The sequence below is a fragment of the Xiphophorus couchianus genome, chromosome 18 (genome assembly GCF_001444195.1).
Source record: "Xiphophorus couchianus chromosome 18, X_couchianus-1.0, whole genome shotgun sequence".
NCBI classification, from domain to species: Eukaryota; Metazoa; Chordata; class Actinopteri; order Cyprinodontiformes; family Poeciliidae; genus Xiphophorus; species Xiphophorus couchianus.
The window spans coordinates 15,122,834-15,147,174 of NC_040245.1; the positions used below are offsets into that span (position 1 = coordinate 15,122,834).

Below are 24,341 nucleotides of genomic sequence, written 5' to 3' on the forward strand. Positions count from 1 at the left end.
TAAATGTCTGACAACAGACAGCCAGTAGTCAGCCGTGGGTTTTGCTGCTGCATGTTTCTGATGAACCATTATTTATGGTTCTCAATAATTTGTTGCTATGCCTTTGTGTTTTTATCCAATGTTGATAAATCACAGTTTAATTGTATACTTTTTAGCCAATTGTCTATATATCAACTTACACATTTAAATCTTTGAACCTTTAGAGATGTTAAGTTGTAAAGGAGCATTTAGTTTACAATTCACAACTTCCTGTATCTTGCCCTGCGACAGACTGGTGACCTGTCCAGGGTGTACCCTGCCCCTCGCCCGGAACGTTAGCTGGAGAGAGGCACCAGCACCTCCCGACCCCACTAGGGACAAGGGTGTTAGAAAATGGATGGATGGGTGGATCTACCTGTATCTCGTAAGAATAAATATGATGTTCACTCAAAGGCCCTTTTTTAAAATCTATTTTCAAAATAGAAAATATAAAAGAATGCACCTCCTGATGGACTAGGAACTTTTCCAAGAACCTTTCCTCTCTTCCAATGATCACTGGAGATAGACAGCAGCCCCATGTGATCTTGCATGATAAGCAGCTGTAGACAATGGATGGATGGTTGGAAGAGAACACACTTTTCAGGTTAGGCAAATGTAGCATGTCTCATGACTCTCATGTTCAAGAACAAACAATTAGGTTGCATTTTTCCAACTTGTCTGTCCTTTAATTAAACCAACTGGTTCAAACTGATAACAAATAATTGGAGCTAGGTTTTCATTGACGTAGAAGCTTTAAAAATAGAAAACACGGAGTGAAGGAGAAAATCAGACAGACAAATACACGCAGCTCAGATAGTTTTATCTCTCCGTGGCTCTCAAGTATCTGTGCCATGCCGTGCAGGGCCATGTGTTATGATGCATGGTCTAGTGGGGCCAACGAAAGCACATGTGTTATCTGCTAAGTCTGATTAATGTAACAGGCTACATCCCCTGGTCTTTTTGGTGTTTTTCACTGGCTGCCTTGCTGTCCTAACTTCACCTCTTCAGTCTGGACTGTTCCTGGCTTTTGAAACATTTTCCCTGAAAGTACAGCCTTCAATACATAATTCTGAGCTTGTTTTGTAAAATGTCTACAGCATGCTGTCTGTGAAATAAGTAATGTCCAGTGTCTGTTCTGTTTACAGATTTATTGTCTGTGCTGCTCTACCCCTATTATTTGTTGTTCAGAAATATCTGTGTTTTAAAAATAAATCTTTCTTGAAGCTGAATTGTAGCTGCAGCAGTAGTTAGCAAAAACTTGGTGGGACTGCACATCTGCTGAGCTTATCATATGAACTATTTAGTCCAACGCTCAGATGAGTGTCTGTAATCTGCTTAATGGTGAACCGTTGTTGTGATGACATGCTGAAGGTGGACTGTCGGAAAGAGCAGGAGCTTCTTAGAGAGACAGACGCACAGATTTTAGGTTTCAAATTGTGAAGTCAAATTTTTTCAAATCATTTAAAACATTTTTTAAAATGTTGATACCCAACATTTTCACAAGTGAAGTTAACATAGCTTCTTAATTGCACTATAAAATGGCTCTGTGTGCCATGAAAGCACATAGTACTGCCCATTTAGTCACTCCATTAAATGAAAACATTTAAAAAATGTCAATTTAAAGCAAATAAATGGTTAAAATGAGATTAATTAAAACCAAATGAGCCTCCCACTCACCCAATCTAATTTGTTTGTGTCATTTAATGCACAAAATGACATTTCTTTGTATGTTTATTTGTATTAAAAAAGAAAAGGGCAGAGTGTAGTGGGCTATCAGGACAAGAGAAAGAATGACAAAGAATGAAGTAATATCCAAACAGATGGAGAGCCAACCAAATGTGAAAATATGCTGCAGTTAGTGGATATTTCACACCAGAACCTCTCTTAGTTCTGATTTGTACTTTTTTTTTAAAAGCCCACTGGCCCAGTAAACTCCTCTGCATATGTTCGAAACCTCAGCATTTTTCCTTTGTGTGTTAGGCTGATGCTGTCGTGACTCATTTCTGTTAGATATTTTCAGCGTCTGCTGTCTGGAAACTCCAATCATTGAGCATGTTTGAGTGACAAACGGCAAATTGCTCAGCATTGCTTGATCAACTGACAGTATGGAAACGGTCTCGATCACACTGCTTGAATTCAGCCACTCCACAGGCCTGTGAGCTGTCTGCTTACTCTCTAGAAATTAAAAAAGCCTCTCCTCTCCCCTCTTTTACTTCCATCTATCCCTTGTGACTTGTACCCCCAATTCCCTTTCCCCACTCCACTTACAGCCACATACAAAAGCACATTTACCACTAGATTTACAGGCGTAAAAGCCTGTATTCATTCATACAAACACGCACACTCTGTGCAGTCCTGAAGAAAGTTACTTGCATATGCATGCATACACGCACTGACATTCTTGTCACATGATGTGTGTTGCACCATGGGGTCCAGAGGAGTGGAATTTCGGCATAGCTCCCGCTTCACTGAGCACCACGGGTGGGGGGGGTTATAATCGCAAAATGCAACAAAGCCTCGGTCACAAAAGACTATCTTGTTTGTGCATACAATCCAAAGTACACACATTCATAAGCATGCACACTCACCTGCAGCAGATGAAGATATACATAGTAAAAAGAAAGAACTTGATGAAGTTGTCTGTGGAACAATACTTTATAAGCTTTCTTACATTATGTTTGTAAAACGAAAATCATTGCAGCAAAATAGGGCTAAAACACAGATTAGTTCTTTTAACTATTTAATCCCTTTTTAAATGGTGACTGGATCTATTTTGTCTGTGTTTTAACATACAGAAAGTAAAGCTGGGTGAAGTGCTAGAATAGTAGTTGAAAAAGAGGAGGCATTCATTTGATTAAAAAGGGGAGAAAACAAGGCAAAATGAATGATTAAGGATGCATTTACAATCCAAGGAAGCTCCAGTTCCTTGTCTTTTGTTTTAATCCTAAGGATGGAGGCAGAGTTTAGTGTTTCATGTACTAAACTCTGTTTTTCTGTGTAATTCTTGGGATACTGTAAGATTTTCTAATCAGCCAACAAAAGCAATTACCTCACCATGTTAAAGCATAGGGGATTTTAAAATTGAATCTTAGATCACACTCTTAAAATTAATTTACATAATTTAAACCTAATTATTGTAATGCATCTCCAGGTTTACTGTCCACTACATATTGCATAAGTCTGTTGAATAAGTCACCTTGCAAGAACTTATTCTTTTTTTAACCATACCTCTGTAAAACTACTGGCTGTTGTCTTTTTACTTTACAAATGGCCTAAATATTTAGGTCTTTCTAAGTTTGAGTCTGGAAAGTACTAGGGCTGCATGTATTTCTAGGGCTGCGTGGTATAGCGGCATTACAGGGATCCACAATTAGTATCAGTCGACTTTATTTGAGACATATTTATTTCAGATATAAAACACAGTAAAAATACTACAGTCTGTTTAGGTTTTATAAATTTAATAAAATGTTGTCACACGGATGTCGCCATGTTGTTTACACTACAAAGCATCCTGGGTAGATGGCATATGCAAGGTGGTAAGCTAGCTCTGTCCAGCCAGACCAGTAATTTTCATGCAATAAGAAATGTTCAGCCCTTTCAATTTGAATCAGAGCACGTTAGAATAGAAGGCAATGCAGAAATAAGGGAGAATGAAAATGAGGAGGACGTTATGGATAAAAAGGAGAGAGTCGGCCGGTAAAATTGTGTTTGTGCAGCTAGTGCTTGGAAATGCCAACCTAGAAAGTAGCAAAATAGTTTCTACTCTCTAACTCAAGCTGTTTATGGCAAATATATTGCAAATATATTGCAATGCTGTATTGCAACGACTTAAAGATGCTTCATTGTCACTTTAAACATCTTTTTTTCCAATTCAAACAATAGTCCTCATCATTTTCTAAAGAATTGCTTTCAGGAAATAGTTGCAAAGCAACCTCACATCATCGTAGAACTCTGACCATGCTTTTTGCTTGTAGGACTTCACCATAGACAATATAAATTAATTAATCCACAGTATAAGCATGGTGCTTTACTCCTACATCCTGTTTCACATTGTTAACTAAATTAGTTAAGGTAAACAAAACAAAACAGATGTTTTTATTTCAGCTGTTGAATAACAGTAACCATGTTTTCTGTACATTTTTCACAGCAACATGCGGCAAAATCATTTAAAAAATCAAGCATAAAAACACAGGAGTGTCTGTCTGTCTGATCTGTGTCTGGCCAGGTTGGCACATATGTCTGTAAGTGCACTGTTGGTGATTGAAGTTTTAGTGGCTGCCTGCTTGTTAGGTCGATATTGGTGAACACGTTCATGTTTCAGTGTGCATTAGGACTTGGGGGTGGGGTGTATGATGGGTATTCGTGTGTGGATGTGTGTGTTTGGTGCCTGAATGTATGTGCGTGCAACATCAACGATATGTGTTTGTGACAGTGACCCACTTCTGGTGTTTTCGGTGAGCCAGATGGGTCACGGCAGCTGGAGCTGAAGAGGCGGAGGTGGAAGAAGGAAAAGAGCAGGATGACGAGGAAGAGAGGGAGGGAAAAGGCACTTTAGGAGGAGGGGGGCCGGCAGGGCTGCTGGAAAAAAACAAAGAGGACGAAATGGGATGCTGTAAGGAAATTGAACATTAGGGAAACTGTTAAAAATGAACTATTGTAAACTTTTGTCAGAATGAAAAAAATTTAAAATATATTTTCATGTTTTGTCTCCATGACAGTTTCTCTCTACCTTTACTACGTTGAAGTAATAATTGCAAAATTTGAACACATGCACACACTGAAAATCACTGCATAAATTAGTTATGTTTCTCATCCTATCAGGACACCAACCATCCATGCCCCTCACCCCCTACTACTTTACTCTACTCCTCCTTCTAAATGTTTCAGGCAAGAAGTAATAGCTCCTCATGTTAAATTCATGAAACAGAAAGACATTGTGGAGACAGTGTGGAGTGCTTCCAAGCAGAAATACCATCACAGTTAGATGTTGAGTCATAATGTGGATGATTGACTGGTTTGATTTGAAAACACACGCCTTCACACTATTTATTGTTTGCCAAATTTCCTTGTGACTACTGTTGTGTAGAGTCTTATATTTGTCACTTTCTTGTCCTTGGGGCAACTGCAGCTCTCTCTAATATCTCTGTTATTTGTCCTCATGACTATATTACTTACAAAAAAAGCCTCCCCACCACATGCTATTTCTCAAACACACATGATTATTTTCAGTCTTTTTGCCTAGAAACCAAGAGCCCATCTGTGGAGTAAACACCAAAATCCCCTGAGCCGCAGTTCCAAATATTCCTCACTCTTTCACGCACTTATCCTCTCTTATGCTCACAATGAATACATGCACAGAACCCCTCTTGTGGCAACACATATGCATATGTTAACCTGTTGAGAACAATCTAATACACACACACTTAACTTGTCTTTCTGTCAGTCTTTTTTCTTTCATTTTTAATGTCTTTCAGTTTAAACAATTTTTAGTACCAATGCCTGACAATAACAAGATCTAAATGCCACAATCCTTGGTTATTTGGGTTCTGGTGTTTATATTGTAATCATTTCCTTGTGATTTATTTATGCTCTCTAGGTCTTGGCATATTATGTTCATTTCTCTGTGTACATTATTGCTACTGGGGTGCTGTGTTTCCTTTGTCTTTAGTTTCTTAGTCTATTCGTGTGCTCTGTTCCTTGGACATTCAAATTTATTATTTATTATTATTTTATTATTTAGATCAGTGTTTCCCAAACCTGGTCCTCAAGTACCAGGTTTGGTACTTGATGTGTCTCTGTTCCAGCTCATCTGATTCAAATGATTGCATGATCATCTCTGCAGCCACCAAATGCTGCAGAAGCCTGTTAATCACCTATTCATTTAAGTCAGATGTTTGGACGTAAGACGACATCTAGAGCATACAGGGCAGGCGTACTTGAAGACCAGGTTTGGGAAACGCTGTGTTAGATTATTGTCAGATTTTTCTTCATTTGTTTGGCTTCTGGATCCTTTTAATTTTTAGTCTTATCCCTCAGTTTACCTACTTTCTCCCCGCTACAGCTCCTCTGATTCATTCATTTGGGTATTCTGTTTCTCTCCACCCCTGCCTTAGTATATAAGCTGCTGTATTCTTCTGATTTCTTGACTGTTTATCGCTGCTTACTTCTTGACCTGTTGTCTCTGTGCAAAGACCTGTATTTTTTCTTGTGTCTGAGATTCTTTTTCTTTTTTTTTAATGGAGGTTCTCCTTCCTTTCATTTTGTCAGTCATGGTTGGTGGAAGACAGACTGCTGCTGTCTTAGAGACAGGAGACAGACATAATGGGCATCATTTTCTGATGTGGATTGGCAAGTTGCTAACATAGATGGTGAAGGCATTTCGATGGGTGATGGAGGAAGTAAATGTGATTAGTGGAGAAATGGAATGATGCCTTATCTTGTGTCAATTGTCATGTCAAGGCATTTCTAGTTCTGTTTTTTCTATGTGTTTTGACTTCTAATCTGTCCAACCTAAGACTTTTTTTTTTTTTACCATCAATATGAAATATGCATGAGAGTCAGAGGTAAACATGTATAGTCTCACACTTAGTACTGAGAGGCATACTCATTAAAGAACAAGGAATCAACTGTATACTTTTAAGAATAGTGCGTACGCAAGATTTTAATGGTTTTTATTTCTCATTGATACAAAGTTCCTGACAAAATGTTCAGAACAACAACTCTGCACTTTGAAATCTAAATTATCAGATTTTTTTCTGAAGCATTCCTGCTATGTTTGCACGTTTATTTCATTGTGTTTACATCATGTAGCAGTCGACTTGGAACATTCTGACATAGAAGCTGTCGGTACATCAGCTGCCTCTGCGCCACGTACTGTACCAACCTGAAGATGAAAGCTTGAAGAAAAGGATTTGTTCCTTGAAATTCAGAAAGAAGTGACAGGTCCCTGGAGGGAGTACATTGACACGCACAGAGAATGATGAATCATTTGGGAGACAACAGAAGGAGCGACAACAATGTGTGATGTGGGGATTAGAGGATTTACTTTCCTCTGTTTTGAACTGCTGACAGGAAGATTTTGTTTTTGACAACATTTGACAACATATATATACTGTATATATATATATATATATAGTATATGCCATGCCTCTATCATGTGGTGAGCTGTTCACTTTGGTTAATGAGTCTGAGTAATGAGTGTGTTTAGTGATTTAATTCTGTTACAAGTGTACAATGTGCCAATACTTTACAAAAAAGCGCAATGGTACTATAGAGGTTCTGTTCAGCCTCTGTTCAGTATCGATATTGAGTGATCAGGTTTCAAGGGTCTTGCTCTGAACCTTCTATTTAAATACATCTTAAGTGGACACATGGATCCAGAGCTCCTTTAGTGTGCTGTATGCAAATAAACTCGGAGAGAAGATTGCTAGAAAACCTTCTTATGATTTTTTTTTTAAAACATGTAATTATGCAGTTGCTGGATGTTTATGAGGCATGCAAAGAGAGGGAGGGCATAGGGTTCTCTAAATCAAGGGTTTAAAAAAAGATATTTAACAATGGGTGAGCTTGACTGAGAATGATATGTTCAGGGCAGGACAGCTATGATAATGTAATTCTTATGAAACATATCAAATATCATGCACTCACTGGCCATTTAAGTAGTTACATCACAGTAGCAGGTTGGAGCCTGTTTATTTTCAGAACTGTCTCAATTCTACTTGACGTATACTCCACAATCATTCAGAAATATTCTTCTGAGATTTTGTCCTACAATGACATTATAATATTCCACAGTTATTATAGATTTGTCAGCTGCTTTTTCTATGACATAAATTCCAGTTTTACGACATCCAAAATGTGCTCTATTGGATTGAGATCTGGTGACTGAAGGAGCACAGTGAACGTGCCTTCATGTCAGATGAATTGAGCTTTATGACATGGTGCATTATCCTACTGCAAGACACTATCAGAAGATGAGTAAACTGTGGTTGTAAAAGAGTGAACAAGGCTAGCAGCAATTGATGAATCTAGCAAGGCTAGCACCACTAGCTCGAACTGTTGATTAAAGCCAACATGGATCAATGGTTTCATATTGCTTCTCCCAAATAATGTTGGTGTTGAAATTGAGACTTATCAGACCAGGCAATGTTTTTTGAATCTGTCATTGGAAATCTGTCCAATTTTGATGAGCTAGTGCAGATGGAAGACTCAATAAGCACCAAAAACAATTCCTGTCCATATGTAGCCTGAACAAAGATGTTTTATCAACTACAACCATCTTTCAAAGTCATTTCTGCACCAGTAGGTATCCCAAAGTAGACATATTTTCAGTTTTCAATTCTCCATCCTAATGTGTTTGGACCTCAATGTGTTTTCGATGTCTATTCAAAAATAATTGCTCAGAGGCATATGTGTGGCCGTGGTAAGTTAGCTGTCTTTCAGCCACACTACATACTGTATAAGCTATGTGTATTACTATAGCAAATGGGAACTTAAAGACGTTATCCAACAAGTTGCATTTTTTTCCTCAGATGGAGCGCAACGAGACCAAGTGCGATTACTGTGGTGTAAGCTACCTGACTTTATATGAGAATCATCAGCTCCAAAGTCAGTTGGCTCAGTTAGAGGCTGAGCTCCAGGAATGGAAGGAGACTGCCCAGAGAGAAAAGGCCCAACTGGAGGCTCGGGAGCTGAACAGGCTGGAACAGGAGAGGGAGCTTCAGGCACAAGCTGAAGTCAGGGAGAAAACCACCAGAAAGGAGCTGGAGAAAAGGTACCAGAACATGACGAAAATGCGAAAAGATGAGTTTGAAGCAGTATCTGATAGAATGAGGCGTAAGATGGTAGCAGATCTTCAAAAAATCATTGAAGAGAAAGAAAAACAGCTTAGAAGGGAACTTGGAGACTTGATGGTGGAGAAACTAAGAAAGCAGAGGGAAGAACTGAAGAAGAGTGCTGAGGAGAAGGAAAACGGTCTGAGGACTGACCTTCAGAAGGCCAAGGAAATTTCAGAGAACCTGAGAAAAAACCTTCATGATCTCAGAAAGAGGTGAGTTTTGTTAACATTTTCTTACTTCTGTTATGTTTTATGATCACCTATGCCCGACTTCAAAAGAACAGTCACCATGTTTTGGTGATAAAACACATATACAAAGAAATTGGTAGTGTTTAACGTAATATTTGGTATATGTATGAAAAAGGTTCTAAAAACATCTGGTTTCATTTTATCCATGAATGTTTTTTTTTCCTTTATTTAGTTTAAAGGTAAGGAAAATATTTGCCATTAGTGTTTTTTGCTCACTGAATCAGTTGGCCACTTTCACAAAACATTGTTAAGCCAGTATTTATCAGTATTACTGCTTCACATATAGTAATGGCAACCAGACAGTTGTAGAACTAGAAATTTTAAACAATCAGTGTTATGACAGTTTACTTTTATCAAGAACCAGATGTAAGTTCAATTCCCATTGGTAAAACTAAATTCGTTCGGGTTCATTGTGATATACATTCACGATCCTAATATGAACTAGTTTTAATTCATTTGTCAATATTTGTAGGAAATAAAGTAGAAAATAAGTTTACTGATTATATCATTGTAAGCAAATTGAGTTTGAAATTTTGATGTTAATTTCTAAATTTCTCAGCAAAGCTGATGTTTTTCTTTTAGAAAATCTCGATTCTTATGCATCAAAGTCACTGTTGCAGTCCAACAAGAAGGTCCTGGGTTGGAAACCCTGCCTTTTCTGCATGTAGTTTGCATGTTCTCTCCCCAGTCGTGTGGGTTTTCTTTGGATACTCCACCTTCCTCCTACAGTCCAAATACTTGAACGTGATGTTAATTGGTCTTTCCCAATTTGCCCTCAGCTTTGAGTGTGTGCAAGGATAATTGTTTGTCCTGTTCGTCTCTGTGTTGGTCTGGGATTGTCTGGCGACCTGGGAGTGCTCCACCTCTCACCTTAATGACCTCTGGAGTTAAACACCAGACCCCCCAGGAACTTTGAAGGATGTAAGACAATGGATGGACAGATGGTTTAGCCAAAACAGAAAGAAGGCTGCAACTCAGCATTCATCCTCTGCTTGCTTTGGATACAGTTGTATGCAAGAGATGTCTGATGAGTTTTATGTAGTTTTTCTGAAATGCTGCCAGTCTTTTGCAAAATGTGCACCTTCCAAAAGGTTCCACTTTTGTTTTGTTAGTCTTTACAATATTTCCCCAATCATTATCAATCAAAATCATTGTGATTTTTTGGGGGGAAATATTGTTTTTGGTCAGTAGTGATTTTAACCTGGGAACTCCCATTAATTGATTGGCCCAGAGCTGGAGCTGGAGAGACTTGTCTTTGTTGGCATATCAGACACGATTCTCAATAAACCCAGAATGTATGTAAGTGATGAAGAGGCATATTTTTAAAGATCTGTAGAGGTGCTTAGTAGACTTATCAGGTTCCTGAAGAAGAGCCAGCACTAAACTTCAAATATTTTTAATTAAATGCTCTAGTTATAATCAGAAATGTTGTCATATTTACAGTCATACACAGCATCTCGTAGGTTCCAAGAAGGCATTCTTCAGGTGTCACCTGAAATACCACAGATGATTACTTCTACCATGACCTTTAGACTTTTTTAAATTCCCCTGCCCACACCCATTTTAGCAGGAACACTTTCTCTATGCGCTCTGTTCAGTGTGAGACTTCAGTATGTGTGGCAAGGGTTAGGGTTTAAAGAAAATCATTTGTTTCATAACATTTCTTTTTTGTTTACTTTTTTTTACAACTATCATTAACTCTACTTTTCTACTTTGGATTTTATATTACTATAAAGCAGTAAATGGAAAAATGTGCGCAAGTCTTTCTTGGTTAACTTGTTTTCTTCAAAAGATATTTTCTTTTCTCAAAGTTAGAACCTACTGTGGCTGGAAATAGAGTGGGAGTGGGTGAGATTTTAATGCAAGTCACATCAGCTGTAACCATACTAACAGCAGGCCTACAGGGATTTTTCTATTGTTGTGTGACATTGCCTTGAAAACTAAAATTAATCCACTGGATATTCTAGTCTTTACTGTTAGGAGTGCTCTAAATAGATTTTGGCATGCTGTGTTTGCAGGTGACACATTTGTTTGTTTTGTATAATTAGAGGTTTGCAGAACAGGCTCTGAGCAGTTTGCTACACTGTGAGGTAAACCTTGTGTGCTCCAATACCTCAGTTAGTTGTAAAATCTGGATATTACAGCAGCAGATGTGTTTTGGGTCATATTTTTTTGTTTTTATAAGCACGGCATGCAACTTTTAATCTAAAACAGATTTTTAGATAATATATTCTGTTTAAATCACACTTTGTACAGTTTCTAGAGGAATCATAATTTTAGTATAGCCTAAAATTAGGCTCATCCATATGAATTGAAATTTCACAAAACAAATCATAGCATTGTTTCTACATATAGAAAATGAATAAATGTGATGTTTTTTTTTAACTCTTACAAAATTTTAAAGCTTTGAATTTCGATACTTTGATGTATAATGCTGATGCTGTCTTTGTCACTTAAAAGTTTTAATCATTTATAATTAATAATGTTTTGACAGATTTAGTGAAAATGTTCTTACTACAATTGTAAAGCAAGCATAGTATTTACTTTAATGTAAATCCATCAATTCAAGATTGTCTCAAACTATTAGATCATCATCTTCAAGGACAGGCAACTTTATTAGTTCAAATCAGGCTAATCTGTTCTTCGATTGTTTTAATTCCTCACCTACTAAAGTAATGTATACAGGAAGCACAACAGTCTCAGTACTTTTACTTCCTGCTCCTGGTGGTGTCAGCACAAGACCAAGATCTGGACTCACCTTATTTCTAAAGATGCATGGAAAGGCGTGGCTAGACTTGTGATTGGTACTTCATGTGTAAACCCAAAGCAGACAATTCCTGACTAATATTAAAAAGACCATCATGTATTTTGGTGTGATTAAATGCTGACAGTCATAATTTCTAAACAGATCACAATAGCTGATAAGTGCATCTGTTTATGTTTGTGTGTATGAAGGTCACGCAAACATTTATTCTCAACATATTAACTTAATTTTTTGTAAAAGGTTTTCACAGATTTTCGCCAGAAACGTCACATCTAATAAATAGGATAACTATTTGTGCATGTTTGCACGTCCCAGATTAGGTCATATATCATCTGCACATACACGCCCACCCGCCCACGAGCACCCCGACACACTCACTGACAAGTTTTGAATATTTCTTTAATGTCTCTTCAGCAAGTTTTAAGTGTTAATAATCAAATAGCAGATGTCTGTGCACAAACAGCCAAAGGCAGTTTAGTTTCAGAGAAGAATGCAGGAAATGTTTGCACTTTGTGACTCAGAAATGCTATGAACGGCAGGAGTAATCTAAATGTCTCAAACTGGGCCTCGCTTCTGAAGGCCTTGTCACACAAATTAATGCAGTAATTCCTGCACACAAATCAGCATTGTGAAGTCTCAAATAATAATTTTCATGGGATGATGATAAGATGAAAAACTATAGCTAAAAATTATTAGTAATTTGTGAAAATCTGAAATTTCTCATCAGAAAATTATGTGGGAGGTTTATCAGCCATTAGAGCTGCTTGGCACGGATCCATTTTCAGACACATGCCACCAACAGTTGATTAACAAACACACACCGCTAGAGACACAGAAACAGCCTCAACAGTATAAGGATTCAGTTTTTCCTTTCTCTTTTAGAGTTAAGATATCGAATTTGTAATGTCATTTCTGGAAATCATTCTGCATCACTCCTTTTCCCAATTAGACACATGCAATTGTATTAAACTTTCTGCAGCAAGCAGGTAGACTCAGACCAAAGACGGGACTTGAAGTAAAGGGGTTGGCTCTGACTTCGCACCAGTGATATTCACTGTATCAAATATGGCCTGTACAACAATAAAAGTGCTTTGAAAGCGAAACATGCTGCTCTAATCTTGTTGCTTTGCTGATTGCATGAAGCGGATGAAGTGTAAAGGTTGAAGAGAACATAAAAAGGAACATGAAGAGCACATGTTCTGAAGGACGAATTAAAAGAATCAGTCTGGATCGTTAGCAGATGAGAGAAACAAGGGAGCTGGTGCTGATGTGTTTCTCTGTGCACAACCATCTTTTGGAACATGTCCACCTTAATTTATTTATTTATTTACCAACCAGGAGTTTGAATTAATAAAAATAAATCTGCAGTTTTGACTGAAAATCATCATGTTGTATATTTGTAACTAGAGCTTCTGTTTTTTCAACTATGAAGTTCATGACAAATTCCTTATAAAGACACCTTTTTAGGGACTTTGGAGTAACTTAACCTATGCTGTGGAGTGAATTTATTGTGAGACTTATTGAAACTCGTTTTCAATTGCTGCTTTGTGTTGGCAAAGTGATTTAAAAAAGTATTACAGATCCAGTTTTCCGAATGCAGGTTTTTCTGTTTTAGACTTTAATTTCTGGGATACAACGTATACATCTCCTCAGTTAACTAAAGCTGCACAAAAGATCAAGTTTGAATATTTTGCAAACAGTAGTAAAATTATTTCTAGTTGCTACAGGAGGAGCAAGACTGAGTCAATGAATATACTTTCTATAAACAGCATCGTTCGATATGGTAGCTAAAACGCACACAATAAATAACTCGGGAGAAATGTGTAGGTCCAGGTAAATAATATGTTTAGTATCTTGCCCCCTTCTTTTCTGATCATTTCTGACCAATGTTATTAGTGCCACAAAATCTTCTTGAGAAACTATTTAATCTCTAGGAGTCAAGTGACTTAAGCCATTAGCTGAATTTTTCAGACGGTTTAAAGCTTTTATATACTGTTTGTTCAAACCTGCAAAATAAAATTACTGCAAAATTACAATTTACTAGCAATAACAAAATTTAGGCCTGTTAAATACAAATTTTTAAATCCATTTATACTTTCTTACTCCACAAGCACCACAGAAACAGCTGCATTTGGCTGAATACATTTAGGATAGTTTGGTCCTTTATGGATATTCAGTCCTCATTTTTGTAGCACTCCTGTAAGCGGGTGCCACAGCTGGTGTTTTTCACCCAGCTGGACGTATGTAATTATCTGTATACAGTAAACTGGTGAACCAGTTCACTTTGACCTAATGTAAGCTGCTTATCTCTCCCTGAAATCTTCTCTGTGTCTAATGAAAACAAACACGCCAACAAGCACAGTGCTAGCAGTGGTGCTCAGGCCCATAAGGCCTGCTTTGAGTCGGGGGTCAAAGTTCAGGGAAAGCTTATATGGCATGACACAATGATGCATGAGAGGCCTATGTAAAATCCCCAAAAAAGATGCTTACTGTCTGTCACACCCTTTTTTTCTTTCTGTGTTCATAATGGTTATTTAGGAATATGGCAGTTCTTTGTTTTCATTTTTTTTATATGGTAAACCGTATGTCCTTTTTTTCCTTCTGTCATGTCATATATAATTAAATCACATTTGTTTTGATTAGTTAAATGATTACTTGTTTTAAATATGCAAGCATTCTGAATCTTCTGATATTTTTCTGTAACAGTTTTACTGGCACGTTTTGTTATCCATCTTTATACCGACTTCTGACATATGTACTTTTCCCAAACATGTTTGCTCATATTTACTGTAATTTTCAAATTTGATCCCATGTTATTCAAAAATAATAACATGTGACATGTCAAAGGGACTCTGACAGGTTTAAATAAATGAGTAATGTTGAAGAACCCGACTGGTAACTATATAACAACACACCCTCCTCATAAACCAGACCTCATTAAAAATGTCACCTGTTGGTGGGCGTGTGTGTGTGTGTATGTTGTGCCGGTAGGCTTCTAGTTTTGGCTATGATAAAGTTATCTACTGCAGTTTGAAGGATCATTGCATATCAATATTTAAAACTTATTAACTTACTAGTTTGGCCTTTTGGTTCCCAGTTCTGTTTGGAGCAAGTGGGTCAGCAAAGTAATTTTCACACACTTTCAGTCTGTGATGCAAGTCCTTAGGAAATCTGTAGCAATTTGTTAATGACGTTAAAGAAAAGGAAGGTAATTCGGACTGCCACAATTAAATAAGTAATAAATTCATTTGACATTAAATTGAAACACAATAACTTTGGAAAAATTGACCTCCCCAGTATGTTCCTCCAATTTCATCCCTGTGAACACCATAGTTTCATTGATTGTGTTTTTTATTCATATTTGGACCACTCCAGAAACATGAAATACAAGCATAATATAAACAATATTATACTCACCTGACTTTACAATTGACCTTTGCAGATCACAGAACATTTCTTTAAATTATTAGTTGTGAAACCCAGTACAAAACCTCCCCAAAGGAAGGACAAATTGAGACGTAGTTAGCACAATGGCAGACAACTCTTTTTTTGTACCCAATAAAACTTGGGTAACACATGACTCACAGTGGTGAAGGAGTGGAATGAGAATGACACAAAAACGCAGGGCTGGGACATCTAACCAGTAATCTCAATAAATTAATTACAATAAAAAATACATGTTTTAAAACTGATTCATGTAAACACCTTTTTTAATTCCTTCATTTTTAGCTCACTGGTAGCAATGACGCACAAACTCCTGTTCAGCAGGTGATGGTAATGCACCTAAAGTTTGTCTGGCGCAAAGAAGATGTAAGGAGTAAAGAGTATCACAGAAAATCTGCCTCAGTGCAAAACATGCTGCTTTGAGGATAGACACCAGAACTGATGTTAGCTGCAATGTTCCTGGTAAAGGTGCAGAGACAATACAAGTCAGTCTATTTCGGATGTAATTGCTTAAGACAAATAAAGGTCTATTCTATTTTATTCTATTCTTTTCTATTCTATTCTATTCTATTCTATTCTGTTTAAAGATTACAAAGACCCTTATTGATTAGATTTGATCAGATCCTGCTACATGAAAATAACGTATACAAGTTTGAAATTGAGGTGGCATAAAAGGCATAACATTTTTAATCTCTTTGAATGTGTTCAGAATGTGGATCTTAGTTATTAAATGAAACTTTTCCAAGGTTTAAAACAAAACTGATGTTGTATGTGTGCAACAGAATGATAAGTTATGTTCCATTTTACACCAAAACCAGCACTTGTCTGCTTTTCACAGTTCTCACACAAGGTTACATCAGCTGGGACTGAAATGTAAGGCTTATCACATTCACTTGGTCCTTGGTTCTTTTACTGTGTGAGTAGGGGACAAAGAACAAGAGAGAGTAGTGGGAAGATGAATTTCCTTTTAAAAAGGCATAGAGGTTAAAGAAAAGATCAAGGGGTATGAACAATAAAATATGAAAAAAAATCCTGATAGTATGTGGGCAGACAGCTTCTCTAACTGATGACAGGCTGAAACATATCACGTAGCTTGTGAGCATGCTTGTGGCGTTGAGAGAAGCGTCTGGGAATTTGACACGCATCGCTTATTTTCCCCCAGCTAGCTGGTCACATGCTTGAATCCAACTTCATGTCTTGGTGTGAGTCTGTATATGCCTTCATCTGACTCTGTGGCTATTTCTGTGTGTTTGGGAGCATGCTTACATACACCCACATACACCTGCAGTGGGTAGGATAATTATCCCTGTGCACAGAATCAATCAAAACCAGGCTTGGCAGGTATTAAAGAAGCTGTCATAAAAATGTGCAAGAGAACACACAAAGAGAAACACACACACGCACACATCTGGGATCTGGATTGCAACGCTGATAAGACAGCTCACAGGTGGAAGAGCAGGACTGGATGACAAACAGAAAGGCATCTATTTGTAACAAGGAAGAACTCTGAGGGAAGCGCTACTTGTGGTTTTATTCCAATTTGCAGTTTCCACTAGCTACCTAACAAACAATGATCCAGTCACTACACTGTTAATTCCCCTCTGTTTGTGTATGTGTTAGGTAATATGTCATGTCTGCTAGGAACTGAGTCGAGCAGCCGTCACAGCCTGCTTGTGAGGTATCAGCAGAAATCCAACTTCAAGTTCATGTTACTGCACTGAACAAACATAGACTCTACATCTGTCACACACACAGTCTGAGGGGTGCGCTGGCGTGTGTGTGCATGCGTGCGTGGGGGTGGGCGTGTGTGTGCAGTAAACATTACTGCATGAAAGGAGAGCTCTCCTTGGTGGAGGATCACTGATCAGCTCTAATGGCTCCAGTTTATAGTGGGGTTCATGACAACACAATAAACTGGAACAGTGTTTGAGGTTCTGCGGATTTCTGTGTATATGTGATAGAACAGTCTCTCCTAAACTCAGTCTCACACACAGTAGCACGCATGCACGCACACTCAGTAAGCTATCTCATTTGGTAATCGGCAATTATTTGATGAAACAGTAGCATAGCAACCCAAACATACAAATGAAACACAAACAAACATGTTGCGATAGAGAAATGTTAATCAAGAATGACAAGTTGGAAGACAAACGCATTCTCTGACCCCTTGGCTAATTTGGTTAGCTGTTATATGATATTACTCGTACTTTGCGCTTCTGCATGTGTGTGTGTGTGTGTGTGTGTGTGTCATCGTTGTTTTGGTTATCGTTGTTATGGCATCGCTAGGATGGTTACTAGATAACCCAAAAAACAAAAGATACACAAGCAGGTGTCACTGTGCACAACCTCACACACTAAACACATTCATATTAAAGCATTACAAGATCTAACAGAAGTACAATAATGTTAGAAACTCCTAAAATATGTTTAAATTTGCACTTATTTTGTGTACATCTGGACATGTACACCAAAATGTACCACTGTATTTTTGCATCGCACTTTTTGTTTCTTGTTGTCCAACTGAAGCATCCTTCCAAGTTGTTGAGGAAAAACATCCGTAAACCTCGTGTGTATTCATTTTCATTTCAAAAGCTTTACGTTTTTGAAAGTAATCTATTGAAAGATTTTTATGTCACTAATGACCTTTATTCAACTAGCTGGACAGGAGGAAGCATAGAGAGAGAAGGGGAAGACATGCCTTTGAACTGGGGACAGCTGCACTGAGGACTATAGCTTCAGTAAATGCTGCTCCTGCTCTACCACTGAGCTACATGGTGAAGTCATACTGAGAAGACTTGAGATTTGATTCAGATTAAGATTCTTTAACTAAAGACTTGGGACTTGATACTTAACTCTTGCTCTAGTTTTGAGACTTTACTTGGATTCATGCTCTAAAGACTTTAGTCTTGTCTTGGATTTGTGCTCTAATAACTTGAACTTGTATTTTAAAGACTTCACACTTGAGTCAGCCAAGATGAAATAGAACATATCTGATTAGATAGCATTCATTTTATTTGAAAGTTGAATTGAGATTTGGAGAACACTGAAAATAAAGAATATCAAATATCTTTTAATAACTGAAGCAAAACACTCTTTCCTGAACAGGGAGTATAAATCTAATGTAACAAACGTGTTCCCTGAAACATTAAAAATCAAATAAAAGCAGAAAATTCTAAACAAAGGATTTGGTGCACAAATGTAACTCATCAGAAAAAAAGTGGCTAAAATAGGCAGACAGATTTATCACATCATGAGGTCTTTATTGAGATTAATATAAAAGAACATAATGACATGGAACATTTTGTGCTCACTCACTGGAAATAAACTTGCTGGAGGATGTTCAGTTTGACTTTGTGATTCTGACCTTTCTCCCAAACCGTTGAAATATGTGGAAGGAGGAAAAAAAATACTAAGTCTCTCCTGACACACACACCTGAAAAAACAAAAAATATTTGATTTGGTAGGTCATGGTAACACTGAGGCTGAGATTAGCATTGTTGATGTGAGCTCCTGTCTGTTTGTGTGTGCGTGAGTGTTTATGATGTGTCCTGATGGGACAGTCGACTTGGGTTTCTGGTAGGGGGTACTCCAATCTGACATGCACTCTGGATATGCCCTACCTAGTTATTCCACTGACAGCCACTGCCTGGGGAATAGGAGCTGGAGCTCATGCACGCAAAGCACACGCAGATTCATCTGTAAAATACACAGACACGTAAAATGTGCCTGTACACACGCGAGGCGGATGTGTGTGTTTTCACGCGAGCATTCCCCTCTGGAGCCAGTGTTTTTTCTGATTTTGCTTTGAGCGTGGCTGGTACAGGAGGGTGAACAGTGGGAGTCTGGTCTGCTGTCACTAGAAAAGTCAAAGACATGCCCTTCCATAGACACACTTTTAGCAAGCAAAGAACCGGAAAGTGTCAGACTGAGCCCTAAATAAGAATCACAAAGGACATCACTCTCATCAATGCACACACACTGAAGCTATAATACATTATTAATTGAAGCAGATTGTTACTTTTAAATATGCTTCCTAGCTGTTTCAAACACACTCATCCGAAAGAATAACAAGTTCACTTCAACACATGCAAGATAGATCCAAATCCCCAAGCTTCATTCTGTCAGAAAGGCTGGTTTATTATTACAGAACATGAACTTTCAATAAGGTCATATCATGACTTCTCGTGTGGTCATAAACAGCAGCTGAAAGTGACTGCTTCATTAGTAAATGGACTTTTAAGCTATAATTCTCTCTGTTCGTGCTTTTTGTTCTCTCTGCAGCCGCAGTGTGCCGATTAGAAAGTCCTAACCCAGGTAGTTCCCTCCTACCGTGTTCATGCCTGTCTGTGTTAACTTTCTGCATGTCCTTGATGGTACAGGCAGTGGAACTGATGTTGTTATTTCAGCCTGGTGAGCAAGACAAGACCATCTGCTTTGCTATATAGATTGCCCGCCATGTATCTGGCAGTTTGCATCGATAGGTTATATTTAACCTATCGCTGAACATTGCCTTGCAGCTCTCAACCTGTGCACAGGTCATACTGCAAATTTCCTGACATAGTTCACTTTGTTGTGGTAACATTTATATAGGTATGCTTCATATCATTAGGGTATTATTCATTTTAGATAATACAAACAAAACTACATTACATGGATATCCCAGCGTCAGTGTTTTTCAAACAAATATTCTCTATCTAAATCACATTTTTACATAGACGTTGACATTTTATTACATGCTATTTAAGATTTATTTATTATCTTTTGTGAAAGGCCTATTTCCTATAAGAAATAAACTGAAAATAATTTCTAAATGTACCAGTGGAATGGAAATAAGGTTTTAGTTAGATTTCTTTTTTTTTTAGGTCCAATTAAAGCCTGAGTGAACACGGATACTTTTGTAAGAAATAATCTCAGACACCCATCTGGACCTACACTTCTTATCATTGTGATAAGTCAAATAAGTTTTCCCTTGTGGCTTACCAATAAATTTATGTTGCATACTTTTTGATGAGACTGTGTTCGATGTTGAGAATGATGTTTGAAAGAAGCAGAAAATCCCCTGCCAAGATTGATATGTCATTCCAGTTGCACTTCCCATGTGAACTTCATGGTTATCATCTATCTGCTGTTAGCGTCTATTTGTCTAGTCTGCTTTGCGTAAGCAGTGGTGCTTATTATGTTTACTCTTTTCTCCATCTTGCTGTCAGGACTTATTTTGTGGCGTCACATGAAGGAACAGAATGTGCTTTTGCTGGTCCAGGTCACACAGTCTCACTTTGCCATGTGAAACTGCTTTGTAAAAATATGTAAGCTTTGATTGGTCCCGTCTCTGGAAAAGGACATTAAAGCTGATTGTTCACCATATTCTACAGCTACCAGAAAAATGTGAAAGCATAAAAATAAGGAAATTATGATTGCTCTTTCTTTTGGTTTTTAAATTGGATTAAATATATTTTCATGTGAAGAATGCCCCTTTTTTTTTTTTTTTTTAACAAAAAGAGCCTTCTGAGTCATAACCCTAGTGGATATTTCCTCTGTAATTACAGACTGAATTGTAATTTTGACAAAAAAAAGAAAACATGTTTTATAAAAATATTTCTAGTGCATGTGTGAATCCTTATTAACAACAGAAAATAGATGTAGTGAGTACTTTTACTGTAAAGATAATTTGTGGTGGAAACTCGGAAATAAGGACAGGTAGCAAGGATCAATTTGCCCTCACTTATCAAAAATAACTACACTAGTTTGTTAGATTGAAATACCTTTTATTTCAGGACTGTGAAATTGTTTTTATTTGAATGAAGAGACAACTCAGACCTTAAGGACAAATACACAACACGGTTTCTACTACAGCTACGACAATAGGCTAGAGAAGAGTCAACAGCCAAACCAACAAGGTGACTGTCGGTGTTGTTTACCAAATGAGAAAATAATAATTTCACTGCATTGCTTTTTTATTTTTGTCTCCAATTCAAATTGAGATAATGTTTGACTGCAGATGTCATTTGAATATTTTCTTACCTTTCAACTGTCAAATGTGAAACATTAGTTTGAAGTGATCTCTTAATGCCAAAAGTCTATTTGGAAATAATCTGTAGATATACTTACACACATTCATGGGAATAATATTTTGACAGCAATTTCTTTGGTGACAAAGTTGTTTGTGGGAAATGTTACTGGTTCAGAAAAGAAGAAAAACCTTAATCGTTTGCCCAAATGTTGCCAGAATTTGAGTTACAGATTTTGTCCCAGTTAGTCATTCCTGGCTGTGGTGAATTACAGGCAGAGTAAGCTTTCCGCAGAGACCATTTAAACCCCTGGCTAGAGTACCAGCTTCTGAGGTTTTTAAGCTGTTGTCGTCAGAGAACAACTGTTCTACTTCCTCCTCTTTACTATAAAACCACATGATAAATATTTAATTTACGAATTCAATCTCCTTCCGGAAACTTTGCTATCATTACTTTGGTCTTGGGTGCGTATTGTGTTGAGCGATGATTGGTGCTTCAGAAGCAACACTGGTGCTCTTTGGTAAATGTCACACCTTTAAAGAAAATTTGTTTTCAGTCTAGAGGAATTTTTAAGTTGCCTGGGCCATAAACTTTTACTCATTAATGTCTGAATTATTGGTGACCATGAGACCAGTTAATAGGATGGATTACCACTGACAGCTGCATTAGCTTGGTTCAGTAGACTTTTGCACACTGCTTAATTTGCTAACGTGTTAATATGCTAGATTTCCAATTTTGCAAGAATGAGTTTAGAAGGAAATTTTGCTATTGACTATTCCCCCCAGATCAATTTCTGTTTATTGTGTCCAAGACACAATTAAAGTTTGGGAGGAAACCCATCTCTTCATATCAGTCACTTATGAGGAACATTTAAATTTTTAATCTCTCCATTTTAACAACACCATCCGTCCATGTGGATCATTAAGATAAATTGCCTATAAGCTAATTTCCCCCTTGTGAGAGTTAAGTGATGTTAAGTTCAGTTGAGGTTCTCTAATGAGAATACATTGCTGCTGACACTTCACGTTCACTTCCTCACTTTTCTCTTGTTTTGTTCCTTGACAGGCTGGAGACAGCAGACGACATAAAGGACGAGACAGAACAGAAACTTGGAAAAGAGAAGCAGAATGTTGAAACACTCAGGTAAGGATGGTACATGAAAACAGTGCAAGAATAGAAATACAATTTGACGACATGAGGTTGAGAGAGTACGTAGTGTTTGATAAAAACAGCGAGTGTATGTTTTGTAAAAACAACTGGAAATGTCCATCTCTTTTTAAAACCAACACACAAAAAAGGAAACTCTTCTTGGCTATGTGCATATTGGACGGATACTGTACATGGCAGGGAGATGATGTCTGATACCAACAAACTGAGAGAAATGATAAAACGATGCAACAAAAGTGGGAAAAAACATAGACGGGAACGTTAATTCATCTGACCCATGGGTTAATTCCTGTAACTGGAGAGAGAGACTGAAAAAGACATGTGTGGATGACAGGATGGTGGGAGAGGTGACGTGACTGGGAGAGAAGAGATGGGATGTCAAGGAAATAGCGCGTTTTGATCACCCTGCTGACATTGAAAAATTCTACATGAGTAAATCATCCGGGGTCAAATGCATGCAGTCTCTCTGTGTCTCTGCTTTTTACTTTTAACTTTATCTCAGATGACATATCTGGCTCATATCTGTTCCTCCATTTGGGGCTGTCAGCCTTATGATTTATGTCATTTGACATTATAAAACTGACTCTCGTGACAACCAGTGCCCAGGCTCCTCATCCACTCTGCACGCACAAGTGCACAAAGCCCCAGAGACCAGCTCAGAGGCTGCCTTATCACCCGTCTTCTGTACAAAATTCAACGGATCACTTTGAGTTTCAAACCCTAAATTAGAGAAATAACAGCCCTGCATCTCTTTGTGTCACAATCACAGTATTTATAAAGGAATACCATTTTTTAGATCAAGAGTTCAACATGTTCTCACTCACATGTTCCCCTAGAAATGTTTTTGGAGTAACAAAATGTTCTTTTCAAACATTTTAGTTTTACAAGCTTTACATTAGTTTGTGGCTTGATGACAGGCGTTCTTGTGATTGTGTATATAAATGTAAAAGTGTTATAAAAAGTGTGCCTTCTTTTGTGGTATCATTGTTACTTTATCTTTATTTTAACTAGACTTTTTAAATCAGATTTAGATTTTTTTATGATACAAGTGACTGTTAATGTTCAATGGTAAAATATGTTTCATAAATTTTCTACATCACGTCTTATCATGTTGTGGTTGTAAAATTATACCCTGTAATACACTGAATATAAAATGTTATGTTCCGGTGGCTAAGATTAATAGTTTCTGAACTTATTGCATCTTTTAATTTGACTTGCAAGTAACAAGTAATTTAAGAATAAATAAACTTTTTTGGGAAAATAAAAGAAACAATAAATTGTTTTCACAAGTTCTTGTAACTTTCAGATATGCCACTTTGCCATTATCCAAAATCTAAAATGCCATTACCAGACGCCTAAATACTGAGTTTCTACCATATGATTTACTGATTGGCAATTTCTGTTAACACTTAATAAAGTGGCTAATGAGTGTATATCAAAATGGTTACTTTTTTGTAAATTAGCGGTTCTCTTGGTATCCATCAATGTTCAATTCTTGTTGTTATTTTGCTTTAGAGTTGCATGTGTGCGGCTGCAGCAGATCCTCCGAAAAACTCTGACCGTTCTCCACTTCTGTGGTAGCGGGTGCACAGACTTACAGGGTTTCCTTCATCAGCTGACTGGGGCTTGGCAGACTTTCAGTTCTCAGATTTTGCAGCACTGCAAACAGGGCTTTTCAGGTAAAACCTACTCATCAACGCACACACACACACACACCCGCATACCCATGCATTAAGAAGCAATCTGAAACTGAGTCTATTTTGAAAGGCAATGTAGCGAGTGTATGTTAGTGCAAAGTTTCAACTGAGTGGGAAGTGACATGGAGGAAAAGAGGAAAAAAAATTGAACAAATAAT

The 24,341-nt window shown here is 37.5% G+C and overlaps 1 protein-coding gene across 6 annotated transcripts in view; it reads left to right on the plus strand.

Moving 5' to 3' along the window:
- The window catches only part of lekr1 (Leucine-, glutamate- and lysine-rich protein 1), a 104,041-nt gene that overhangs the window by 40,695 nt on the left and 39,005 nt on the right, over positions 1–24,341 (plus strand). For all 6 annotated transcript variants that reach the window (XM_028044604.1, XM_028044602.1, XM_028044607.1 and 3 more), the window contains 3 exons: positions 8,550–9,067; positions 22,385–22,462; positions 24,002–24,165. In XM_028044604.1, the coding sequence (XP_027900405.1) occupies positions 8,550–9,067; positions 22,385–22,462; positions 24,002–24,165 (760 nt within the window). The remainder of the gene's footprint in view (positions 1–8,549; positions 9,068–22,384; positions 22,463–24,001; positions 24,166–24,341) is intronic.